The 27,843-nt window shown below is 34.1% G+C and overlaps 3 protein-coding genes and 1 pseudogene across 3 annotated transcripts; 1 reads left to right on the top strand and 3 right to left on the bottom strand.

Annotated features, from left to right (window-relative positions):
* The first annotated feature begins 7,552 nt into the window (after positions 1-7,552).
* Positions 7,553-8,720, top strand: LOC125820849 (uncharacterized). Its single transcript, XM_049500285.1, has 3 exons — positions 7,553-7,636; positions 7,829-8,409; positions 8,486-8,720. The coding sequence occupies exons 1-3, from the start codon at positions 7,553-7,555 to the stop codon at positions 8,718-8,720; spliced, it is 900 nt and encodes a 299-aa protein (XP_049356242.1).
* A 1,930-nt stretch (positions 8,721-10,650) lies between these two features.
* LOC125820850 (uncharacterized) lies at positions 10,651-12,301 on the bottom strand (annotated as a pseudogene).
* Positions 12,302-14,900: 2,599 nt separating this feature from the next.
* Positions 14,901-19,296, bottom strand: LOC125820739 (kelch repeat-containing protein At3g27220-like). Its single transcript, XM_049500163.1, has 6 exons — positions 18,757-19,296; positions 18,442-18,671; positions 17,638-17,808; positions 16,371-16,476; positions 15,608-15,814; positions 14,901-15,149 (listed from the first exon to the last, which is right to left on the bottom strand). Exons 1-6 carry the CDS (start codon positions 19,114-19,116, stop codon positions 14,982-14,984), a joined length of 1,242 nt encoding a protein of 413 aa, XP_049356120.1. The 5' UTR covers positions 19,117-19,296; the 3' UTR covers positions 14,901-14,981.
* Positions 19,297-19,485: 189 nt separating this feature from the next.
* On the bottom strand, positions 19,486-27,687 carry LOC125820756 (uncharacterized membrane protein At1g16860). The gene is made up of 4 exons (XM_049500183.1): positions 26,788-27,687; positions 20,641-20,796; positions 20,178-20,389; positions 19,486-19,913 (listed from the first exon to the last, which is right to left on the bottom strand). The coding sequence occupies exons 1-4, from the start codon at positions 27,661-27,663 to the stop codon at positions 19,721-19,723; spliced, it is 1,437 nt and encodes a 478-aa protein (XP_049356140.1). The 5' UTR covers positions 27,664-27,687; the 3' UTR covers positions 19,486-19,720.
* Positions 27,688-27,843: the final 156 nt, after the last annotated feature.

Raw genomic sequence — 27,843 nt, forward strand, 5'->3', positions numbered from 1 at the left:
ATACAAACCGATACATAGTATACCACTAGTTTTAAAAATAAACTATTGACTAGTTCGGCATGGGTGGAGCTAGTAGGCCCACATATAGGGTGTGTTTGTTATGAGGGAAAATATTTTTCAATTTTTCCATGTTTGGTTGGCCTATATGTTTTGGAAAATATTTTTCAAATCAACTCATTTTCCTCAGATTTAAGGAAAATGACTTCTCTTCAAAACTTAAGAAAAACATTTTTCAAAACTCTACTTCATCCTTCAATAATTTTTTCTTACCCTACCTTGTACCCCATCCTACCCATCCAACAACAAAAATTAATTTTTTTTATTTTTTATTTTAATTTTTTAATTTGAAATATATTTTTACCCCTATCCCAAACCAAGCCCAGCCTCCCCACCCCCCTCCCCGCAAATAAAAAAAAGAAATAAAAAAATTTAAAAAATATTTTTGAAAATTGTTTCAAATTTAAAAAAAAAAATTACTTCACCAAACCCCTACCCCCTTCCCTCACAATTAAAAAATTGTTTTGGAAAAATATTTTAAATTTTTAAATATTCATTTTTTTAATCCACCACATACCCTGACACTCTCCCCAGTCAACTTTTTTTTTAAAAAATGTTTTTGAAAAATATTTCAAATTTAAAATTTTCATTTTTTACGCCAAGCCTCCCCCCACCTCCTCCCACGCACACCAAGGCCAACCCCGTCAATTATTTTTAAAAAAAATATTTTAAAAAAATATTTCAAATTTTAATAAAAAGAAATCATTTTTTACGCAATCCTTCATCCCGACCCCATCCCTACTCACGCCACTCATGTCAAAAAAATAAATTGGAAAATATTTCAAATTTAAAAAAAAAAAATCATTTTTTACGATACCCCCCCCCCCCCCCCGGCCATCCTCATTAAAAAATGTTTTTGGAAATCAAACTTTTCATCTTTTACACCCCCTCCCCGGTGCATCCCCACCCAGGCTATTCCTATCAATTTTTATTTTATTTTTAAAAAATGTTTTTGAAAATATTTCAAATTTAAGAATTTTCATTTTTATGCCACCTCCACCTTTCCCCCCTACCGCCGCCCCCATCAATTTATTTTTTAAAAAAAAAAATTGTTTTTGAATTATTTTTTTTGTGTCAGGACCTGCATCAGATCTCAGGGTCGAATTCTGAAACGATAATCAGGGTCTTGTCCTAGTTCGAGTGTCAAGGTCAGGTCCTAGATCAATTATTGGGGTTAATTTTTGAATCTGAAATAATTTTTCAAAAGAGTATTTTCTAGTCTCAAACCAAAAATAAAAGATAGTTTCTGGAAAATATTTTTCATTGACCAACCAAACATTAAAAAATATTTTCCAGAAAATATTTTCTACTCACTAACTAAATATGAGAAAGTAAGTTAGAAATTTTGTTTTCCAAGAAAATATTTTCTAGGAAAACATTTTCTTTCATACCAAACACACCTATAGAGTCAAGTCAAACTCAAAGGATTCTATTTATTACTAAACTCATTAAATATGTATAATTATTAAATTTAGAACTCAATTATTATCATTTAAAAAAAATCAAAACCCTTCAAGAAATCCTAGCGTCGTCTTTGACGTTTGATAATTAGTCAAACTATTGTCACGATTGATAACTTGTGCTAAAAGTATTGTACTTTCATAAACAAAATCTTAGCTTAATTACCCAATATACAAATGAAAATACAAACTTAAAAATTGAATCGGAAGTGTATTACTGAAATATTTTATTAGAAATTGTGGATTCATGAGTTAATTTAAATACTTTAATAAAATATGGTGACAAATTTAAGGAGCTAGCCACGTATTAGGCCTAATTAATTTGTCTATTATACTCCATCATTATACCTTTGGCTAGGGGTGTACATGACCTGGTTCGTTCATTTTTAAAAAAATATCAAATCAAACTATTTGTGTCAAATATTTAAATTTATAAATCAAATCAAACTTATAAAATTAGTTTTTTTTTTAGTTTTCAAATACCAAATCAAACCATTTGTATCGAATTTTTAAATCAAACCAAACTATAAACCTCAAATCTTTTCGGGTTTTTGGATTTTTTCAGTAAAGTATTCATACAAACATATAGAGCTGTCAAAAAGGGCCGGCCCAGCCCTACCCGACCCAAGCCTCGCGGGGTCAAGGAATTTGAAGGGCTAGGGTGGGGGGCCTTCATTCAGAAGGGCCTGAAAATGCTCAACCCAACCCAACCCTAGAAGGACTGAGGGCTGGGGCGGGCTAGCCCTTTTTTTCATTTTTTTTCTTTTTAAACTTATTATTCTATAACATCAAGAAAATTTTCAAATCAAATATGGCAAACAATAGTGTTGTTTTAATAACACTAACAAAAAGTCTAATGTAATTAACATGTATCTCGCATATCAGATACGTGAGCGAGAAAAGTGAGTGAAAAGCAAAATTGGAGGGAGGCGAGGGCGCGAGATTTATTTATGTATCCTAGATACATTCGAATCTACTTGGATAGAATAGATTAACCTAATTTTGAGTCCATAGATGCTGAGATACATGTATCTGGACGTACCAAAATCTGGTAAGATTCATAATACTACAACATAGCGTGTATTTAAGTAATTAGATTATATACTAGTGAGATTTTTGTAAGTTACCCTTAAATAAAAAGTTTTGGCCCATGGGCCGACCCTGATCAAGCCTCCAGGGTCAAGGGTTATTATGGATCTTTTCGACTTTTTCTCTCTAATTTTGCTTGTGCTTCCACCCAGGCTTTTCATTCTGTTTTACAGAGACCCAAGGAAATTATATATAATAATAAATGTAGAAAGGTGGGGGTGAGGTACTTTCCCCGGCATACGGAAAGAAAATCCAGGATGACGGCTTTCAAAAGACAGGTTATGGACGGGGAGAGGGCGACTTAAAAGGAGTCTCGACCTACAGGGAGGCCGGACTTATAAGCCCTAGTTTTAAATGGGCTTGAAAAATTCTATCCCAACATTACCCCAATAACGAGTTGGGTTGGGCCGGCCTCATGGGCTAAGCCCATTTTGACGGCTCTAGAAACATATAATTAATTGGACAAATTATTTAACTACACTCTTTTACTTACCTTAATATCCATTTATCCCTACTTATTTCAAAAAATTTAAAAATCCCTTATTTCTCCCAATTAATAAAATCTGTAAAATCCCACCTTTTTTATAGCCAATACTCACGTTTCCCATTACAAATTTCACTCATTTTTTTCACCCAGCACACACATTTCCCATTAACAATTAAACTCTTCCATTCCATCCCTAAAATCTCTCCACTTCTTAACAAATTTCAAATCAATTTGATTTTCAGTAAGAGTATCCTCAACTATACCGATTTCTAAGTTTCTCCATTGTTGTCTTCTTCGTACTTTTTACTGATACATATGGAACAGGGTCTATCTGATAGTGTTGGTGTTTCTGGTGATGAAAAATTGGCTAAGAACAAATCTAAGCGATTGCATGACCCATTAGCAATGAAGGACAAGATTGTTGTCAAACCAAAAAAAAGGTTGGAGAAACCCTCCCAAAAAAAGGAAGAAAAGTGACATATGTTGTTTCCAGACCCACACTTCCTAAGGTATGTGTTTAAACAAACTTTTATATTTTTATAGTTTTGTTATGGTGTTGGTTGTGTTTGGACTGAAATTGTTAAAATTCAATTACACTGAAGATACATTACTTATCAATTCAATGTTTTCATAGTATGTTAGAACAATATCGATTTGTAATCGGTTAATTAGTGTTTTGCTGATACATTAATACCCTAGTTTTACATTGATGCATGTGGTTTGTGAAATCGAATTAAGAGTCATTTAACAATGAAGACAAATTCACTAATTTTATCATTCATGTATCTTCAATCATGTTAATTTCAAATTCAATAAAAACATCATGTGTTGTACAGTTTTGAAGGTGTATCAGTTCATGATTTTGTTTGTTAATGCATATGATGTATCTGATACATTCATATAATTCCTTAAAAAATGAATGCCTGATACATATATGTATTGAAATTCATGTACAATATACTGTTAGCGTTCTTTATAGTTTGTTCCTTAAAATAATTCAAGTATTTGGTTGGTTGGGCTGATGTTAATTACTCATGTATCTTATGCATTTCAAGGTGTATGAGTTCATGATTTTGTTTGTTCATGTATATGATGTATCTGATACATTCATATAATTCCTTAAAAAATAGTATATTATTAGTGTCATTTACAGTTTGTTCTTGAAAATAATTCATGTATTTTGTTGGTTGGGCTGATGTTAATTACTCATGTATTTTATGTATTTGACGACGTGTTTGATATGATATCATTATAAAACTATAATGTATTTACTGAATTTACAGATTATCTTCAATGTATCATTCTCTCTTAATTACATCATTTGTTTGAGATTAGACAAGTACAATTATATATATATATATATATATTTTTGTATAAACAGGGCATGAATTATGTTATCAAAAAAATACCAGCACATCCATTGAGATTTGGAGCAACGTTGAATTTTGATTTTGTGAATGAAATAAAAAAGTCCACAAATGAAGAAGGCGTTGAAATGTTCAAGAATACAATCTTTGGACCATATTTGAACATTCCGAAATGTAATTTCCAGGGCCAGATTACTAAGTGCTTGTTGTTGTTAGAGGTGCAACATGATAACAAAGATGTATTGCATGTTTGACATGCTAACGGGACTGTATTGCAGTTTGGTATAAAAGGAATTTACCATTGTAACTGGCCTTAAATGCAAAGGAAATGTGGCAAATTTTTCATATCCAAAATCCACTCTGAGCCGATTACTACAAAGGTATTTCCCTGATTCAACTGCAGGTATAACCAAGAGTCGCTTGATACAATGTTTTATAATGGATAATTGGAATACCACACAGGACACCGTTCAGATGGCAATCTTATACTTCATTCGATAAGCTAATTACATCACTCAGGCAAGACTTCAACCAAAGCAAACAAATGTATCGCTTATTTGGTATGCCTTATGCACTCAATGTATGGACTTATGAATATGCATCTAGTTTAAATCCAGTTATTGTTGTTAAAGTAGCGAATGGTATTCCCAGGATTTGTAATTGGACTGCCGTGGCTTTAAAGCCAAAATATGAAAATTATATGTCCAACATTTTCTCCGAGGTAACATTACTTTTAAATTTGCAATTATCTGTTTTTCAATAAGCTTTCTAATTTTTTTTGTAAATAACAATTTTTGTATGATAGTATAACATTCAACCATTTTAAAATACAGAATGCATGTTCAAACATTGTACCAACACAAGATGAAGTTGAGGCCCTTGATTTACCCGATATTCAAGATGCTCATACTCCTGAACCATCCACAACAGCAGTGCTGCCAAACAAAGTGCAAACAAGGAATTCCACTTCAGGTTTTGAGGATTTCTCAACAAGCCCTCCTGATCATTTATTGAGAAAATCATCACGTGTGTCTGGTACATCATCTCCACCACCACCAAAAGGAGAAAGAAAATTGATACACCTAAAATAAAGGTGTCGGAACCTGAATTGTCAGAGCAGTTAAGGCCACAATTAAACCAGTCATTCTCAATGTCGGATGAAGTACCTACCCACCTGCTAATGTATCTTTTGCCCATGTATCTCCACAAGTCCAAAAAGATAAGTCTGTATATCCCAATATTGAAGAACTGAAACAACATATGAAGGAATACGTAAGTAATGATATTAATTTATATTTTTTTGCTTATTCATAAATATAAAATTGAATGTTAATTTTTTTTGAATAGATTGACAGTAAATTTGAGTATCTTGTGAATTTGATAAAGGCAAACCACTCTAAGATGATGAATTCAAGGAATAGGGAGGACGACAAACAACCAAAGGTATTGTGTTGTATATCTGTTTTGTTTGTGTGTTTTAACTTTCATAGCTCATTTTGTTAAAAAATTAATTCATGAAGAATTTGGGCAGCAAGTCTACGTCGTGCATTGTTGAAGTTTTCGATAAAAAAGGCAATGATGAATATCAAACAAGTACCTCCAAGTTTGATCAACAACCAACCTCACTGATACAGATGGATTTTGCCATTAATGACCAAGACATTGATGTATCTGATTTTGATGTTGAAGATCAGGTTTATTTTACTTTATTCATTGCGGATATCTAATTAAACAATTTATTAGTAACATATTTTGTTTGAAAAAAACTTGTTTAAAAAAATACAAATTGAAGATACATTGAAGAATCATCAAGAAATGAAGGAAGTTTCAGAACTTCAATCATCAGATGCAAATGTTCATCATACTCCAGAAGCAACTGAGCATAAGAAGGTACTATTGTCATCGTAAATTGATTATTAGTATACATCAACTTTGTAGTGATACATCAAAATGTGCCATTATAATACATTGCAGTTTACTTGTGTGATTATGATACATACAATTTTTGTGTGTATGATACTTTACATTTTTAATTATGTGTGTCTATGATACATTCCATTACAAGATACATATCAGTGTGATTATGATTCATTGCAGTTTATTTGTGTGATTTGTTTACATCAAAAATTTTGTGTGTACGATACTTTACATTTTTAATTATATGTTTATATGATACATTCCATTGCAAGATACATATCAGTGTACCTAAATAAAATTGATTGTCTACTATATATAATATGTCTTGATACATTAACAGTTATTTGTATATGCTACATATGTTTTTTAATGTATCTTAAATTGTACAATATGTTGTTATTCAGGATGATCCAACAACACAAATGCCTCAACAGTTCTTCGAAGAAACAATGAACGAAGATGATTCATATAAAGTTCAACGTAACACTAATCAGTCTATGCCAGATACTGCTACATTTGATACATCGATTTTATGCTTTATGTATCATTTATATATCATATGATTTATCAAATTTTATTTAATTATCAATTTGAATCATATAGGATTCTACTCTGGTATAATATCATCTGAAACTCGAGAAGTCATGCATACACTTATTGTTAATCTAAGAAGATTGCATATTCTTGTTAAACCAGTTAGTGCGGCAAATCCACAAGAGCTAACCAACAACCAAAGTTTGCTTTCGGACAGTCAATTACCTACTGATATTTCAATCACAGAGATTGTTGTCCGAAGCGATACAAATACTCCTCTTGCACGTATCAGGATGCCTTCAAAAATTTGCAAATCTCCTTATTTGACTTCATCTGGGTCAAGTGAAAAAGTAAAAGATGTCAAAGAGGATGTAATTCTCGTTCAAATTTTTCATTTGAAGGTTGTGAGATCACAAACCAAGCCCCGTCATATCTGATTGATGAATTTATTGAGTGGGTTACTACATGTCTTCTCAAAACACATGTCAAAAAGTAAGTTTTATACGTTTTACTACATTTGTTCAATTTTGAAATTACAAATCTTGTTGTACTTTTAAATAACATCTTTTCTTTACACTTTATAAAACAGGAAACCAACAGAGGATAGGTACAGAGCAAAAGCCTCTTCATTGGGTTTTGAAATGATGGATTATGTTGTTGCATATCCGTCCAATAAAAATTGGTTCTATGCCATGTCACAGCCTAAAAATTATTGGATTGATCAGGTAAATATGACATGTATATGTAAATTTCATGTTGCTGCTACATTAAATGAAAATGTATCATATATAGTTATATTGATGTATATGATAAACTTATTTAATAGGTGTTATATAAATATTAATTCAATATCTAACATTTTATTTTCATTATTTTTCTTTTTAAATGTATAATTATGTTTATAATGTTTTGTGTAGCACATCGATGTTGTTTTTAACTACCTTCGTAAAAAATCAAAACTTCACAGCATGAATCAATACAGATACACAACAGTTAATTGTTTGTTCAGTTCACATATCAACAATACCCATGAAAGGTATTATAACAATATGGCTGATGATGATATTAGTACCCAGGAACACATTGATCGTGCGGTAGCTGTATCTGTACATGAGAGGTTAATAACCAACGTCATGAAAGGATTTTCAATACCAGCTTCATTATCATGGCATCTTATGGACGATGTTTACATTCTGGTTAATTGTGATGGACAGTTCCATTGGATGTTAGCTGTTGTTGAATTTAATCGGAGGTTGATACGCGTGTATGACTCTTCTATAGGCATAAGGAAACAAGTACATTATGAGGAGATAAAAAAGTTGTCAAGGATGCTACCTTCTTATCTTCTTGACAGTGGTTTCTTTGAAAAAACTGAGCGGACAATCTGGCCAGAACTTGATGCATATAAGGACAAACAAACTGGTACACTTTTGGAATCACATATTCCTTTCAATATTGAATACGTTCAAGGCATCATGCAACAAGAAGATGATAGCATATAAGTATTTAAATTCTTGACTACAATTATATGTGTACGTTTTTTTTACAAATTTTTATTCTGCATTTTGTTGTAGGGACTGCGGGTTATATGTAGCTACATTTGCAGAGTTTTTGAGTGACCAACTTGTTATACCACCTGATACTGATGGCCATCTAGCAAATTATCTTCGCAATCGATATGCAGCATTGTTGTGGAGATACAGCTGCAACAAGTTCAAGGGTGGATACATAAGTGAGAATGACGATCCACCAAAGCCTAAGGGTCAATTCACAACACCAACTGAACAAGATTTCGTTAACATAGATTAGTACTTAATAGGGATTGCATGAACAATTTTTCATGTTGTTTTGTTTTGAAGACAAATTCACTTTTTTTATGTGTTTCTCTAAAAACTTAGTACAATATTTTGTTATTTATTAAAATTATGTGTTTTCACTATATTGCTTTAGATACATTTGTTGCTTTATAACGTTAAGCCCCACAATCATCACTGTTTGACTTTAAGTAATCTGATAGTTTATTTACGAAATGATGTATATGATACATAAGTCGTAATGTATATTATGCATGAATTTTATTCACATATATCAAGTACATTTATGTATAAGCCACTTGAATTATACGAATGTGTATGATACATCATGTTAATCAACAAACATAACACAACAAACTATTAAATTGAACTGCAACACTGCTAAGGTAAAATATATCAAAATTATAACTATATCAAATACAGTTTTAAGAGTTTTAATGTGTGCTTCATTAATAGTCTTCAGTGTACATGATACAACATAATGTGATATATATGATACATATACTACACGTTTGCAAAAGTAAATTTTGGGACACTTAATTTTGTTTAAATCATTATCATGGTATTGAACCAATATTTCATTCATTTACACAATAATTTTTCTCACAGTTTATACATTCAGTGCAAGAATAATTTTATATTTAATATAAGATTGACACACTGTTATGAACAAATGCATTTAGTTGAACAACAAAATAAATTGTTTAAACAATACACTTTATTTAATCCAAATACTAAAGAGAAAAATACATATAATTGTAATTTATTAACCACGAACACGAATATCTTATTTTAAAATATTATTTCAATTCTCTTTTGGGAAGAAAGTACAAGTCCTCTTGTTGTGACCTTCTTGTCCACATCGCCCGCAAGAATGTTTGTTCACTATTATCTTCTCATCCGCATTTTTCTTTCTTCAATTCCTTGGTCGTCCAGCCAATCTTCTGCACCTAGGTGGCAAGACAATTTCATCTAAAACATAGTCTGGAATGGTCTAATCCTTCTTATCTGGCATTGGAACCATTGCAACCTCGTAGGTTTTTTCTAATGCATCCGGCTTGTAGTAATCAGAGCAATATGAATGCATATCCGTAACATTCTTGTGTTTCAAATCTGCAATTGCGTGTTCGCAAGGTATCTCATCATGTTGAAATCTTCCACACGTACATATTTTCCGCTCAAGGCATACAATGTATCTTCTTCCGGCTTCATAAACTGAAAAAATATATTCAGACGATGGAACAACCTGAAAATAATTAGAATTTACTAATATATTACATAATATAACTTACATATCATTTCTCAAACAATGCAAATCAGTGAAATCATCAGAGCTTTTGATACATCAAACAGAAAGATAGGGATATTGATAAATATCTTCATCTTTGAACTCTTAGATGCATTTACAATCAATACCTCCTCAAATCTTCGGCCCAATGTGTCCTTTGTATATGACGCTATTTCTCTATTTTTACAGTTTCAACTACCAAATAGAAGTCTAGCTTCCTCCAAGAAGTCTATTATAGTTAACCGACATGCATCAACAAGACAACCATTTATACACTCTGCGATGTTCGAAGTCATCATTCTACCTTTGTTTACTATTAAATGAACTATTGACCACTTCTCAGACCTAGCATCCTTAAGGTAATTCTTCACCCTATGATCAACTTTCACCACTTTAGCCATTAATTTATCAAAATCTTCATTTCTGTATGCCTTTGCCATTGAGTAAAATATATCACTTAGTGTGGTTTTACTCTTTTTGAAGTTTGAATATACATTCTTCCAAAGATGTCATATGCATGCACAATGAGGTACATTTGGGAACATAATGCTTACACTTTCATAATACTTTCATTTCTATCTGATACAATACACATGTTTTTACGCTCGCCAACTGCATTTTTGAATTGTTCGAAGAACTATGTCCACGAACAGTCATTTTCAGTGTCTACAACACCATATGCCAACGACAATATGCAGCCTATTTACAAAGCAACACACATTTAACTATACGATACATAACTGTTACACTAAGATACAGTGATTATACACTGAAACAAATTTCAAAATTACATCAGTATTACAATAGTCATACCTGTACCATCGAGTGTGCTCGCTGATAGAAAAGTACCTTTATAATCCCCGCCAAGATGTGCAACATCCACTACAACTGCTGGTCTGCAATAGTCCAACTCTCTTATCAATGGCCTCAGTGCTATGAAAAGATACATGAATTGATTATTTTACATCTTTTGCATTCTTATATATGAATTTGGATACACATTATTTAGCATCCATATGTATTTTGGCATTTGCTTATATCCTTCTGATGGTTTACCCTTTAACATTTTCAGTGCACGTTCCTTAGCACGCCATGTTTGCTGGTATGATATTTCAACCCCATATATTGCTCGAATATCTTCAATTACATCTTGCGGCGTATGAATTCGTTTATGATTAAACAACTTGGGGGCAGTCACACCACTAATAAATCCAACTGTTGCTTGTACTTTTGTAAGTATCCTATCCCACATCGGACACGTATGTTCACTGTTAAAGTACCTCACTTTGAATACATCAGATTTCTTTCTGCACGAAGACCTTAAAGTCCACCCACATTCATCACTGAAGCAAACTAACACATAGTTGTACAAATTTTTTCATTAGATTAAGTCATATAACAAAAGCACTGTTAAAGTTTTCCACAACTAATGTATCTGTCATAATAAAGCACACAACAATTTGAATACAAATTTATTATGCATCACATAATAAAGTTTATCAATACACACCTAAATCAATTGTCAATAATAACAATCATAATACTTACCAATTTGTTTAAATCATCAAACACCAACGAACTTATCAATACAATACATATACTAATTAGACTAATGTATCAAACGCAATAGAAACTAGAATTGTACTAATTATATGCATAAACTGAAGAAAAACAAATCAAATTAGAGCTAAAATAGTCCAATACCTTTTTTTATCCGATCTTTTCACTCTAAAATTGAAGTTGTTCTTTATTTTATATTTCACCATTACATCGATGAGTGTTCCTTTATCCTTATACAACTGGCCCGTCTTCACATTAGTACTATTGGAATCAATTATGTAATTTGTAGCATTCAATTCTGGAATATAATCTAAATCACAAATTCTCGATTTGACCGGAGCAAAAGCTTCAATATCTCTTTTTGTACCTTCCACGCATATGATTTCCCCGGATGACCAATCAAAGTTATGTATCTCCCCAACCATTTTCTCAGTTGTATCAATACGTAACGGATACATTCCGATTCCACGCTCATTTCTTCTTACTTCCAAATAAAGTTTCACACCCATGTCGTTCCTGATTTTCAATGGACATGTGTTTCCGTCTACGATATATCAAATTTTAATATCTTTTCTAACACTGTTGATCTCCAACTCTACTAAAATCAACGCTTTCAAATTCATAAATTAAATTGATTCTCCAACGACAATTCCATCAACCTTGTAACCTTCATAATTAACATCGCTTACCCAAATTCCAGAATGCCGTAACAAAATTGTGATATTCATCGTCTAAAGTTTTTTTTTGGAGTTCTTAGAATGTAGATCCACTTTATCACGATAAATTTGGTTAGCTAAAGGAGCTCTAATTTGAAATTTGAATTTATCAATCAATTACGTAATGGAATTGAAGGTTTACAATCTTTCAGGCGTGAATTATGGGATTTATAGTTATTAAATCAAATCTACATTATTATTTCCTTCTGAAACGCAACAACTATTAATTGGAATTAGAGCCGTCAAAAAGGGATTAACCCATGGGGCTGGCCCGACCCAACCCGTTATTGGGGTAGGGTTGGGATAGTATTTTACAAGCCCGTTTAAAATCGAGGCTTATAAGCCCAACCCTTTTAGGCCCTTAGCCCTTGAGGCTTGATCGGGGCCGGGCCGGGGTCGGCCCATGGGCCAAATTATTTAATTTTAATTAAAATAAATATTAAAAAAATAAGAATAAAAAACTAGAAAACCTAAGTAAGTGTTTGTGGAGTTTTTCTAAGGAGCTTACCTCATGAATTTCTTTATTATTTAGTTTTGAATATAAGACTTGGATAGTAAACACTATTTATATTATATGTGATAGAATGTTTTATGGCTTGAACAATTAATTAGTTTCTTGATTACATTTAAAAAAATATTTTAAGTAATTATATATTGCTAACTATAGTTTTAATCAGAAGTGTTCTTTAGTTTACTAGTTTGTTTTTCAGATATTATTTTTTTTCTTTAAATATTTATTGCTAGATTTTATTTAGAACTATTGAAACAATGTTACTGTTTATGACATTGATTTGACATAAAAAAAAAGGGCCAGCCCGCCCCAGCTCTTGACCCTTTTGGGGTTGGGCCGGGTTGACCATTTTACAGCCCTTTGAAATGAAGGGCCGGCCCGCCCCAGCCTATCAAATTCTTTGGCCCGCGAGGCATGGTTGGGGTAGGGCTGGGCTGGCACATTTTGACAGCTCTAACTAGAATGTATCAAACTGTATGTATCCCGTCCACAATGTTATGTATCCCGCAAACAACATTTTTAAGGGATTTTTGGTAAAAAGAAAACTAGAAGGGATATGATGTTATTTAGTACTTATAATATGTGGTTCCTATAATTTATGCTAATTAATTTGTGCTCCAAATATTTCTTTAGTCCAATCAAAATACAACAATATGAGGTGTTCTTTAGAAAATAACAAAAAATATGAGATGAGTGATGAAACTAAAATATTCAATAAAAAATAATAATGAAATCGTATAAAATAAATATTGCAAATTGATAAGTCATAATGAAAATGATCATAATTTAAAAGTACTAAATCATGCTAAAATAAGTCTAATAAGTATTAATTACAAGATTAAACATTAAAGAAAAATTAAAATTTGGTTATGTATTTTAAATGTCTTAACCAATGTAAAACTAAAGAACAAATATTCAACATTATTGTCATTCTTAGTATTGAATTAATTTTTTTTTATTAGCATTAGTATTGATTTGATTTTGAGTTGAGCTTTATTAGAGCTGCTAATATCTAAGAAATTATAACCTTTATTGGACCATTTAAAATTAAGTCTCTAAAAATTTGAAAAATTATGTTAAAAGATAAAAATTATGAAAACATATAAGTAATATTTAGAAATTATATCATACTTTTATGTATAAAATAAAATTTAAAAATTATATATATATAATGTGGGGTTGGTTTGATCTCGGATTGACTTTTTTTATGTTAAAACCAAATCAACCCAAATATAATCGGATTTTTTTTATCAATACCAAACCAAACCATTAGTCGAATTATTTTATTTCATTTAATTTGATTTTCGGTTCGATTTTATATGGGCCTACCTTTGGCATAACTTTTTAGTTTCCAAAGAAAGATCCGTAAAGAATGAAGAATAAATGCTTACCAAGCATGTGTTGTCGGACTTTTCCATTTAAGACCAAGAATCCCACCTTACCTAGGACTAAGGATACGAAGCCATTCCTCTATGTCTTCCTATATTTGTTAATTATCTTTTCCTTGATTGAAATATCATAACTTGGAGCATTTTCTTATAGTAACAAATATTCTTAGAATAGTAAGAAAGAAGGTAAAAATAAGTTTAATTTTGGAAGTTGGAAGACAGTCCTTCAATTACAATGAATTGAAATGTGGTCTAGTTTGAAAATTTTACAAAGCCTAAGTTAGAAACAAGACTGAAGTGAATTCGAGAAAGTAAAACTATAAATTTAATTGCTTAATGCTCGTAAATTAGGCATCTCCATATTCATATTCATGTATTTTGAATTGTCAACTTAGAAATCAGTTCAAGTGTAAACTATATATCTGTACTTGATAAACATCTCCTTGCGACTCTTATTTCTTTGCTAAGTCACTTTCAAGTTTCAAAAATCAAACAGACGAATAACAAGTAAAAAGGGATAATTATTTATTATTATAAAAATATATTATCAATGTCGGAAGGGGAAAAAAATGAATTGAAGAGTAAAGCATTTCTTCAGTTACTTGCAACCCTAAAATTGAATCTAAAAGCACACTCTCCACTAGGTAATTTGTTCCCTAAATGAGGCTGGACCAAAATAAATTGCATGGAAAGAAAGAAAAAAGAGAAGAATAACAAACAATCAAACAAAACTTGCATTAATTTACACTATAACATTTCTATATTTGGCAGAATTTTAGGTAAAACTATGAGCTCACAACAACTTTAGTTTAGTTCTCCACATCTCTCCAATGACCTTCCTTGGTGATGGATCATCTGGTCCTTTGTCTCTTTGTCCTGATGTGAAGTACAGCCATCCGTTCCAGAATCCAACAAGAGTTGTTTTAACACGGTAAGGAAGTTTGCCTAAAACTTTCCATGTCTGCATTGGATCAAAAACAAGCTCGTAAGAACTATCTTAAATTACCTCCACTTTTGACCTGACACAATTATAAAGTGGATTCTATGTGAGAAAGAAATGTGGAATTGGAAGCCACATTCAGGCATATCTTTGATGAGCTACAAGTCTATCCCGAGGAAAGAAAGGGCTAAAGTATGATTTTTAACTGCTACACCACATTTTGAACAGATGCCCTCCAATAGACCTATAGAAGACTGGTGGGGTAGGTAGCAACAAGATCCTAATAAGACATTCTAGATCCTTTGTGTACCTTTTGTAAAGAGTGAACATAAATTCAAATTGAACGGATAAGCCTAAGCAAATCACGCAGTTTGATGTGTCTACTAAGCTAAAAACTGATGAAAGCGCCAGGCTACAAGTCAGCACTAAATCTAAGACAAAGTGAACACCATTAGTTTGTTGAAGATTAGAAACAATACCTGTGTATCGAATTGAAATTGGAGTATTTCTCCAACGAGGGTCATCTTTTTGGTATTTGGGTGCTTCTCAGTAGTTCCTCCAACAATCACAAGAGACCTGTTGACAATAGCCCACGCAAACTCTATATGGGAATCTGGCTTTGGCATGGGAGGCAACACTTTCCATGTCATATCATCATCTAACATGTAAACATCATCATATACAACCTGTAAAGTCAGGCTCCATAGTCATATTAAGCCAAAACGACATTAAAGTAAAATAATGTCTTCTTTCTTTAAGTAAAAGTATGCCAAAAAAGCAAAAATGACCTTCCATTTGGCAAATTTCATCTAATGGTACTATCTGTTGACACCCAAAATGAGAAAAAAACATGCTGGCCAATTTTTTTTCACACACAATAAAATCAAATCCCATAAAAGGAGTTATTAATGTCCAAAGCTTAATTGGAACACAACGTTTTAAAATTCAATAACCAATATACGACTTACAGAGTGGTTGAAGAGGAACAAGAGATACTTTGAAGGTCAAGAAAAATTATTCTTCTTTTATAAATATAAGATGCCTACAGAACTTATAGTTTTGGTGCACGAGTACCATGATATAAAATTAGTCTCACTATTTTGATTTTTAGGAAATTTTGGGTATATAACTGGAACAGCAATGTCACATTCCCTTGTTTGTATTTTTATAGTACATCCTTGGTACTTTGCTTAATGAAATTTTCTCAACGTATACAAAACCGCCAAGTCACAGTTCAATTACCTCATTTCTACGTGAGCATTTGAAAATGGGTGATCCAGGTTTAGCCATAAAATCACCCTCTTGACCACCAAGGACATAAAGTCGGTCATCAAACACAACACAGGCCCTGCATGAAAGTTCAAGGAAGATCCAGTTACTTATCTCCACGTGAGAAATAAAAATCCTATTCCTATTCCTCTTCTAACAGACCCCAGCACAGATATTTTTCTCCTCTATTCCTCTATTCCCCTCCTCTGCCTTAACGATTCGCAGACATCTATTCCTGCTCAAAGCACAAAAAGGGTATCTCACAAGCATCTAACAAAAACCAGACAAGAACAGGTTGGTTTACTTTGAGAGAGGCTTTTGTGTGTTGGAGTTCCTGGAAAGTAGGGAAGTCCATCAAAAAAATCTGGTCTTTGGTTCCCGCTTGTATTTTGTGGTGTTTATAGATAGAAAGGAACAAAAGATGTTTTGATGGCATCCCACTCCCATTTCCTCTCTTAAGGCTAGTTGTTTGATTAGTCTTTTTAGTTGGGTAAACCACTCCTCTGTAATTACTGTTGAATCTTTCCTAGAATTTATTAGCTCCATAGATGTATGTTGATAGTTGTGATAGCCTTTTTGCCTTCCTGGGAGCTGATAATCTCTTTGTAATGCTCGCATCTTCTTGATGCTTTTTGCTAATGATATCCTTCTTATTTCATCAAAAAAAAAGAAAAGACAAGAACAGCTAGATACACGAAAGAGTTCTCCAGAATACCAGACTAGTTTATACCAATTCCAACAAAGAAGCATCATTTAGTTAAAACTGAAAGGATAAGCTGGAGAACAAAAACAACACAAACTATCAACATCACAATGGGCACAATATCTCCCTCAATAGAAAAGAAAATGTGGCATTTAACTTCCCTCCTTATCCCATGTTATCCCACAAGTAACTGCACTGTTGTGAATTTCAAACCAACTAAGCAGAGAAAGTATCACTAAACTGCCAAAGTTCTCATCACCTTACAAAGATTAGTATAGTAGGAAAAACTCATTCTCATTATGGATTTAGAGCTCCTAGAACCCAGTTACTATTCATTAGCTGCTCTATGCTGAAAAATTGTATTATCCAAAGTATTGTTGTTTTCAGGTGTAACATTCATTCTCTCTAAGAAGAACCCTTCACACTGCCCATCAAGATTTCCCTTTCCCTCCTTTTCCTTCTGAGGGTGCCTTGTGTAATCGACTGCATATATTATATTATGCTTAAGATAATATTTGCATGAAATCGGCCAAATACCTGTGAGGTCCACCACGAGGAATAGGTATCTCAGTCCGCCACTCCGTTTCTAAAGCTTTGCCATCTTTAACAGCAATACTCCAATGCTCTAATCCTGGGGTATGCCGATTCTCTTTGCTCCCACCCATTACATGAAGCCTGCCTCTCCAGAGCTGTGTTGCAGGCGCATACCTGAGAATCAAGCTCATTAACAAGGATATTACAATTTTACATAAAACTTAAACATAATACAGTAGTCCTATCTAGTATGTTCAGTCACTGCGCCTTCTAGAAGTAGCAGAAACTCCACCGTGACTTAGAATTCAAACTTAACATGAAGCTTTGGAAAGATCAAGAAAAATAAGGACTTTGAGGAACCAGGCAATAGTTTCTTTCCACTGTGCATTGTCAAGCAAAAGTAGTGGTAATAAGAAGAATAGCTGTTTACAGAAATCAAATATAATGTAGGCAAACGGTAGTTTCTGAACCAGGCCTCTCTTACATACGAGCAATTTTCTGAACAACCATCTGAGGTAGTTATAATCTTACATTCATACAGAATTTAACATAGTAACGGCAATTAGTACCAAGTGTTCCAAAAGAAATGGTTTAAAGTAGCAATGGCACCAGTCATGCAATACATACAACAAGTCATCTGAAAATCAATTTCCTGATTTTAAAACTTAAAACCAAAATCTAGGTTCCCAGTTTGATGATTCTTCCAGACAACAAACAAGTTGGTAGAGAAGATAATATTTACCGGTTGGGATAAGTAGAAAAAAACAATGAAGCATCCATTAGTGGTAGTAATTATACAAGTGGTACCTTGGGACTGGTAAAGGAGGCAAGTCCTGCCATTGCTTGGTTTTGGTGTCAAGAACAAAATTGCGGGCAGTAGGACCCCGGCACTGGGGACCGTATTGTCCAGTAACAACATAAATGTATCTCCCATCCGTTACCATACCCAAGTGTGAATGAGCCATTTCTTTGGGCATATCAAATGTTCCTCCCCATGAGTTGGCGGTGAAATTGTAAATATCGACATGCGAGTGAACCTGATAGAAAAATAAAAATCAAAGGGCGTTGCCTGATATGAAAGAGGAAAAAAAAAAAGGAGAGATGGAGAAAGGAATAACTGACATGATCAATGGTTCCATAACCAGCAAAGACGAAAAGAAGGTCGTTGATCTGTAGAGCAGCGCCATCGAGACGAGGCACAGGTGATGTTGCCATCTTCTCCCAGTTCAATAGTGGGGCAGGCAAATCGGCAAAGGTAGCTGATAAAATCCTCTGTGGAGCGGCATCTCCTTTTTTGTTAGTTAGCGGTAGCGTGTTATTAGGAAAGAAGAGAAGATTGGATGGTGGGAGTGGCCAATTGAAGGAGGACGAGGAAGAAGATGAAGCCCAGAGCAGATCTACAAGGAGAAAGGTTCCCAAGAGAGACACACAAAGAAAGACCAACTTGGTGGTGCTGCTACTAGTGCCTTTCCCTATTCTCATCTCATTCTCCAGATCTGTCGCTGCAATCTCTACTTTATTTTACTCCTCCAATTGCCACTCGAATTTCAATTCTATGGTTGCTACCAAATAAGGAATATGAAATTTTTAATTTTTTTTTACTTTTGTGGTACATTATTTTAGTCATATGTATTTCTTTTAACAAAAGAAATTCAAAATATCTAGTCTACAATAATTTGGTAGAACATAAATCATAATTATATGATGAGTAACTTAAATCCATCTTCGCTTGTGTGGTTAGGCTTTTGTCAAAATGATGAAGCAAAAGTTCCTATTGACCCTATGCAAAAGGTATCGTTTTTCACCACAAAAAGAGAAATAGCCAAACTAAAAGATAATTGACACTTTTCGTCTTGTCATTTCCGTACATGGATTGCATATTAGAAATACAAGTATACTCACAACGGCCCAAACATTTCATCTAACCATTCTCTCTATTACAACATGTCATATAAAGTTTAAACAACACATAGTAACCTAACTACTATACAGGAAATGAAACACAAACTATTTTCAGATACCTCTCCACAATAAACATTCTTAACCTAACATCACATACCATCTTAAGTATGCTGAACATAACCTATCATACTGGTATAGCATCAACTTTTGACGCATCTTCACATCTTAACACAATGCCCTCAAGGCTAGCAGGAAATATGCATTTCAGCCACTGGCACCCTGTTGTAAATGGCTCAGGAGGTGGGACAATCATAAGAACGTTCTCATTCCTCTGAACCACTCCAATCACACTCACTGTGCTTCCTTCTTTTATATACCTATCAGAAAGACCAAATACACATCTTAATTAGCATCTCCAACCACCTAGTCAGACATTTGCAGGATACAGCATACAAAATTCAGCAAATGGTACTAAGACATTTAGGTAACTCTTCTGCAACTGTTGCCAGAACGTAAAGAAATAGTTTAGGTCAGCAAGCTACAGTGGCATCAAACTTTAGTAAAATATTCTTAAATCCTATATGATGTACTGGCAGTGCACTAGTAAGAACAAGCAGAGAATGAGAGGGGGGAAATCCTACCCTTCCTTCAGTCGCATTATACGATCATCACTTGAAAGGCTTCTTTCTCTCAACCACCTGATAAATTCTGGAGATAACTCACTATTTAAAGGATCCACATCAACAACTACTGACTCATCTACATAAGGAGTCACCTTTGCACCATAGCCAGTCTTAACCAATGCTCTTAACCCTGACTGAAAATCAGAGATATAAAAGTCGACCACATGCCTCTGCAAAACAGTACAGACAATGAGTTCAAGTCAGCAAAGTAAAATCTCAAAAATATTTTAAAATTTCATACATCATCCAAACAATGAGATATCTATAACCCAAGGTCCTAAGACTGAATCCAGCATCATCATGAGAAGCTTCAACTTTGGATTAGGATCCAGCAGATCATCCCTTTCAATATGTAACAATTACAGGTATTTGAGGAACCTAAACAGGATAACAAGATTAGGGTATCTGTCTAGCAACTCACCTCTGAAGACCTGAGGCCCCATGTAAAACGCCGGTGAGTAGGATTTGCAGCTTTTGAATCCCATCCTCGATACTCGTATAAACTTGTAGAAGTATAGACACACCTAGGAACTTTTTGGAAGGATGACTCAAGAGGCACATTTCCACAAGTCACCACCTTAACGTAAATAGAGTGTTATGATAATTATAGTACGGACAGATGTCAATCAACAACAGGAAAAGTAAGTGTTGAACAGAAGAATCTCAATGTTCATATGTTAAAATATAACTTTGGACTAAATAGCAATAATAATTTTATTCCATAAAGAGACAACCAATATCCCGCGGTTCTAAACTAGCAACTTCACATAATATAAGAGTTTCACCTATTCCAAAAATTTGTTCAAGAATTATAGTCGATCACAGAACAGGCCATTGCAGAGCTGATAAGAAATGATGGAACCAAAATCAATTATCTACTAGGATGATAGATATAGAAGATTAGAAATGCACACACTTGAAAGTTGAAATACAGTTATGACAACTTAAGAATGACTATGACTTGTATGATGAGGGATGACGGATACTTGGAGAATACCTGCTACTTATTGTTAGAGTGGGTTAGAGTCCTACATTGGTTAGGGAATGGACTGGTGGTCTGATTATATGGACTTGGGCAATCTTCCCCTCATAAGCTAACTTTTGGGTTTGAGTTAGGTTCATGTGTCATATCTTTTCACTTATAACAAATTAGTTGGTGCAAAAGGCATTAGATTTGATGCAAAAAAGTGATGGACTTAAAAAAAAAAAAAAGGCAACAAGGGAAGCTTAGATGGGGGTTAGCTGGCAAAGCTTGTATTCCAGGTAGATGTAGGCTACAAACTAGTCCTGTTAACAAGAAGCTAACGAAGCAAAGCTGCTGGAAAAAACTAGTTCCGGTTATGGATACAATAATGGTGCAACTACACTAAACTTCGACACCATGCACCAGATCCCAAGGATGATATTCTATCCATTTGCTTACAAATAGCACGCATGAGTGAGAAGGGTGCACACTGCCATGCTGTTTTCTGATTAGATTTTTTTCATGCAAATGAGAGCTTGAGCATCAACAATAATACATCAAACTTTCATATAACAACAAATGGTTGAATACAAAGTCACCCACAAAAAAGGAAATAGGTCCTTAATGCTATATCTTCCTATTTCAAACTTTGTAGCATCAAATGAATTGTTAGTGTTAAATTAGGTCTTAGGCCTAACTCACACCCCAAAAGCTAGCTCAAATGGAGGAGGATTGCCCAAACCTTATAAGGAATCCACCCATCTCATTAACCATCATTAACCACCAATGTGGGACTTTTTGTCATTCTTTAACACCCCACCTCACGCCCAGTGCTTAGCATCTGGTGCGTGGGCAATTTTTGATTTTGGGGCCCCCAACATCAGGTGAGATGGGCCCTGCTCTGATACCATGTTAAATTAGGTCTTAGGCCTAACTCACATCCCAAAAGTTGCTTGACTTATCTTCATCACCAGACTGCACTCTCTTTTTCCCAATGTTAATGCAATGACACTGCATCAACCTTATTTTTGGCGTGGAGGCCATCAAAAATTGTTGGGATCGAAAGCGATTAGGGCGTCATGCGGAAGCTTATAATTTGCAAATCATATGACGATAAATTAGATGACAAATAAAACTATACTAAAAGACATAATATTATAATATGATAGGACCAATTGACCTACCTAATTTAAAACTAATAAAAAGAAAATATCAAAACTGTTGAGAGAAAAAATCTCCCCATAAACAAAACTCTCTAAACGACTACATTGTGGATTCTATTGTGTTATGCTATGAGAATAGGGATCTTCAATTTATAGATCTCTAATTTTTTCCTCTAAAGAAATAATAAACCAAATATAGAAGAAAATTATATTTTCCTTTCAGAAAAAGTTTAAGCATTTATGGTAATACTTTGACTTTTCTTTAAGGAAAAAAATAAAGTTCAAATAAGAAAAGAAAATCAGGGCAAAACCCTAACAAATCTCCCCTTTTGGTTGGATTTTTCTTGACAAAACTTGATCCACCTTCTTCACATGCATGATAATCTTCGTTTTTCACATAGTCTTCATTACTGCTGCTTGTCATGGTTAAAAATAAATTTAAAATATAAGGGTTAAAAATAGTTTTAAAATATTTTATCTTTATTTTCAAAGATGCAGCAACATGAATGTTGAAAATATGGTTTAAATCTATTCTCCACATGTAGCTAGACAAAAATCATCATTATCATCAAATTTGTTGCAAATTGATTTGAAACCGTGTTGACCCTGTCTTCAACCTCGTTCCATTGGATCATTGAACCATGTGCTCTGATACCATGTTAAATTGGGTCTTAGGCTTAACTCACACCCCAAAAGCTAGCTCAAAGGGAGAAGGATTGCCCAAGCCTTATAAGGAGTTCACCCATCTCATTCACCACCAATGTGAGACTTTTGTCATTCTTTTAACACCCCACCTCATGCTCAGTGCTTAGCATTTGGTGCATGGACAATTTTGATTTTGGGAGCCCCAACATCGGGTGAGACGGGCCCTGCTCTGATACCATGTTAAATTAGGTCTTAGGCCTAACTCACACCTCAAAAGTTAGCTCAAAGGAAGGAGGATTGCCAAGCCTTATAAGGAGTCCACCCATCTTATTAACCATCAATGTGAGACTTTTTGTCATTCTTTAACAGTTAGTAAGGAAAACCATTGGTTCAACGGTTACACCAGTGCCAACATTAAGCAATCCATCAACTGTAACATAAAGTCGATCCTTTGCATTTAACGATATTCCAGAGATAAGTGATGCTTATTTTAATTGATACCTACAATTTTGTTTCCCGTAACTCTTCCTGATATTTTGGATTCATGAAAAGACCAGAACAACTCAATAATCCTAGAGACCAAAAGCCATTCAACAATTTAACTAGCATGTGCCACATAAATTACCCACAAAGAAAGAGGCTACAAATCCTTTTTTTTTTGTGTGCTTAACTGATCTATCCTTGTAAAGCTTGCATCTTCTTGATGCCTTGAAATGAATCTACTTACTTCATCAAAAAAAAAAAAAAATTACCCACAAAGAAAACCAACTCCAACACCATGATCCGAGCAGCATACCACCTGATTGCAACGCTCACCAGCTTTCACCCATGTCCTCGCTAATAACCCTCACCACTTGAGACTCTTCCATAGTGCACAATTACCATAGCATACATTATATCAGCCACTAAAATAACAGCTGCTGCCCGTGAGCAACCCATATGCAAATACCAAATAAACTCTTTCCAGAAGAGGAAAAGAAAATAACTACCGAAAGTGCTGCTAACACCATCACGCAGCAGTCATGTGCTACTTCTCACATACCAACAAAACCCATCTATACTCTCCAAGTTGTAGTTCTCCTAACTTCAACAGGCCACGCTATTGCAGCCATCATGTCCCTCAAAAAGGAAGGAAATGGCCAAATCTAATTGCACCAGAGTAACAACCACATTGATTTGAATATGAAGAAAAAGCATTTGGGAAGGTGAATAGGGTGAAGTTGCCTTTTGAAGAACGCATATCAAGTGTTATCTCTCAATAGATTTTCTTATCTATTTGGGTGCAGCACACCATATAGGTAACTAAACTGCAGAAGAGATGGCCTAGAGTAAAGGACCCACCACCTTCAAATCACCAAGGGCACAAATGGAAAGGAACATGATTGACTCCTAAGAGGGAGGGTTTGGGTGGATGGTGTTACCATATCAAAAAGAAAATTAAGTAACTGGACTAGTTGAGGACTTCTACTGGAAACTTCATAAAGATCATTCAGACTGAAACTGGGAATTTGTAAGTGGTAGAAATGGATTTGCATCTTGCAAGATAAATATGAAAACAAGTTCCAGGAAGAAAATTTAAGTGTCCAAAAGAAAAATCTATAATAAGGTAATTCAAAATGATAGCACAACTAAGAGATTAATCAAAATAACTCTAACAAGAAAGAACATAAAAATATTCAAACATGGTCACCAAATTAGGACCACAACCACTGGGAACTACAACAACTACACCTCAGAGCCCCAAACAAGTCGTGACCACCAATAAAAATACTCACTAAAAATCATGATTCTTCAATTAAGCGCATCTCAAGCAACCACGGGAAATACAATGTGGAAGAAATACTTCTTAAAGCCTTCTAAATATTAGAGCCAAGCTTTAAAGATAGCCTTGTTACCTACTAACTACCAATATGACAACAATATAAAAGGCCAAAAATATCTAGAATCTTAAACAGACCACTAATATACACTTTATGCATTAAATCCTATATTTTAAGAAGCGGAAGGCGTAAACAACAGCAAGACTATAAAAGTTAAAGTTTAAAACAATGAAAGACTTTTGGGGCACATTTCTTCGGAATGAAGCACACAATTTACAAAAAAAATGGGATTCTTCAAATGCATGATTGTAGTATGACATCAGATTACATTTAAAATTACTAATTTCAGCATCCAGTAAACAATGACATCGTTATTAATCCAATAACTCATACAAGAAGAAGAATGAATCATTATTTAACCCAAAAAACAAAAAAAATAAAAAATCAAGATACCATCTCAAAAAAGAAAAAGTAAATCAAGAAGGACAGATAAACAGAAGTAGTAGAAGTTGAGTAATTACAAACTTGAGAAGAAGAAGAGGATGACGACAAAGAAACCCTTAAGCGATCGTGGAAAGGAGTCTTAGCATTCAGTTAGCAAATGTACCTGTCTTTTCTCTCTTCCTCTTTTTAAAACAAAAAAACAAAAAAAACTGTTGAAGTTACACTCAACTAATCAAATCTGTCTTGCTAGTTGCTTGGATCACATTGCACCTTATGGTGTGAAGCATACGCTTCTTACACGGACATCACTTTGTCCATGAAACCTATCCTTAACATCGCAGCATTTCATTTAGTTAAAAGCAACGAAACCATGGCTACATAAAATGATGGTATTTCATTTACCCCTCAATTTTAAAATGAGAAGCGAGATATCTTCTTAGACTTTCGATAGGGACAAAACACCCCATTGTTCATGCATCTTTTGGATAGTTTGAGAATATTCTGATGAGGGTTGAATAAAAAGACAAAAAGCCCTCACAATGAAGGGGAATTTATTTTTGATGAAGCAAAATAAAATTGACTTGACAAAGCACAAAATTTATTTATATAATGAATAAAAGATAAACAAAAAGGCTGTTGTCTAGTGGAAAATATATTTCATGAAACAAAGACCAAAAAGAGAAAATTATTATCATAAAAGCAATTCTTTGTTTATTTTTCCTGCATTGTCTACTTTGTAATATCAATCAACTATGCTTCAATCTGTATGTAAACCAAAGAAAGAGAGAAGGGTTGGCAATTGCAATTCCTTTTTTGTGCAACTTGATAGTTGGCTCCAATTACTCAAAAGAATTGCATTTTGTGATTCTAAATGTAAGTGGGATGAGATTTTAATCTTCCGTTCTGTGTGCGACGACACAGAGGAGAAAAGCGAATGCAGTGAGATGGGAGTAATTAGTTTCTTTTTGGAAAAAAAATGCAAACATCATGTTTATTTTCTCTCCCCGAATACTATTGATTGATAGAGATCATTTATAGAAGAATTCAACTTTAAAATCAATTTATAAAAACTAGATGGATTTGTAATGCCATAAATGACCTATTGTGTCGTTAGTTACAATCTACTAAGAAGAAGCTTTACTAATTTTACTTAATCACTCAGTAAAGCATCCCCGAACTCGACAGAAGATGCATAGAGTGGAAGTGGCCTATACCTATCAACGGTTTGTACCATCTTGTTCCTCTCACAAAATTTTCACGGGGTGAATTGAAACTAACCTGGAATGATTGCAAGATCCTAATGTAACAAATTAAGATATGAACTAGGTTTATTATTATATAGCTATCATCAAAGCTAAGAATAGACATATACGACAAGTGGACATCTCTAATTGGCATACTATAAGTTTTTAAGGAGAAACAAAATTAAAAGAACCCATAATCAATGGCTCTAATTCCCAATCAAGCACCAGACTGCGCAAAGTTAAATGGTAAGAAGTAAGATATCATCATATTAGGGAGAAAATACATACCCCAGAAACCTTGACATATTCGCCATTTTTGGCTGTTCTTAGTTCAGAATCTGGATAGCGGGTAATAAAACCAACTATAGCACTTCCACCCCAGCAAGAGTTCCATACGAACAATGCAGCAACAATGCCAAATAGAACCACAACAACAATCACCAGAATAGCATTGTGCACAGCTGCAAGAATAAATCCCCCGGCAATAAAACCCATGACAAATAACAAAATCATTGCCCACAGGATAGGTTTAGGGAAGCTCCTCTTGAAGGAATACACATCATTTTGACTGAGAGTGGTGACGGCCTGGCTGTTAACAAGAGAAGGGCCATGAATCTTGGCTGAACCAATTGAATCCAACGGACCTGAGACCTTTCTTGGGGCCCCAGAGGAATTCAGAGGCCCAGAAGTAATAAGACCTGTTGCAGGGAGAAGTGGTGGTTGAGGACCTGAGTTTTGGCGGCCAGTTGGTGTCACTCCTCCAGATTGAGGACCGGATGACTTTTTTATAGGCTCACCATGTTTGCTAAGTGGGCCAGAATTTGATTTCTTTGTAGAAACTGAAGCAGGCATCCCTGAGGATGATATGGGACCTGAGGTTGAGTAGGTAGTCCTAGCAGCAGCATTAGAATTGATAGGTCCTGAATGTGATGTATATAGTCCAGTTCTGGAAGGTGCACTTGTTATGGGTCCGGATTTCCTGGATTTGGAGCCATCGACAGGGATATCAAACATTTTCCCAAGCTCTCCTGACTTCTTAATGTCACCGCCAGTATAAGGCATGGGAGCAGAAGTGATTGTTGGTGTTCTTTCTTTGGGCTGCTCTGGGCGGCCAGAGACGTAAAGGCCATTGCTGAGCTGGTGAGATGGGAATCTAGAACCCATTAAATCGTTTTCCCAAGTCTGGCAGTGAGTTTAAATTTCCATTCATTTAGTAGTCATGCACAAATAACAATGTGATATGCAGGAAAAAGGAGAATTAAAGTAGAAAAAAGAGTTGAAATGTAAGGATTAGGATACAAGAGCTCAAAGTGAGAGCATGAAATAGGTAGGAGGAGTAAGAAA

The sequence above is a fragment of the Solanum verrucosum genome, unplaced genomic scaffold (genome assembly GCF_900185275.1).
Source record: "Solanum verrucosum unplaced genomic scaffold, falcon-dt-bn FXZP01000117.1, whole genome shotgun sequence".
NCBI lineage: Eukaryota > Viridiplantae > Streptophyta > Magnoliopsida > Solanales > Solanaceae > Solanum > Solanum verrucosum.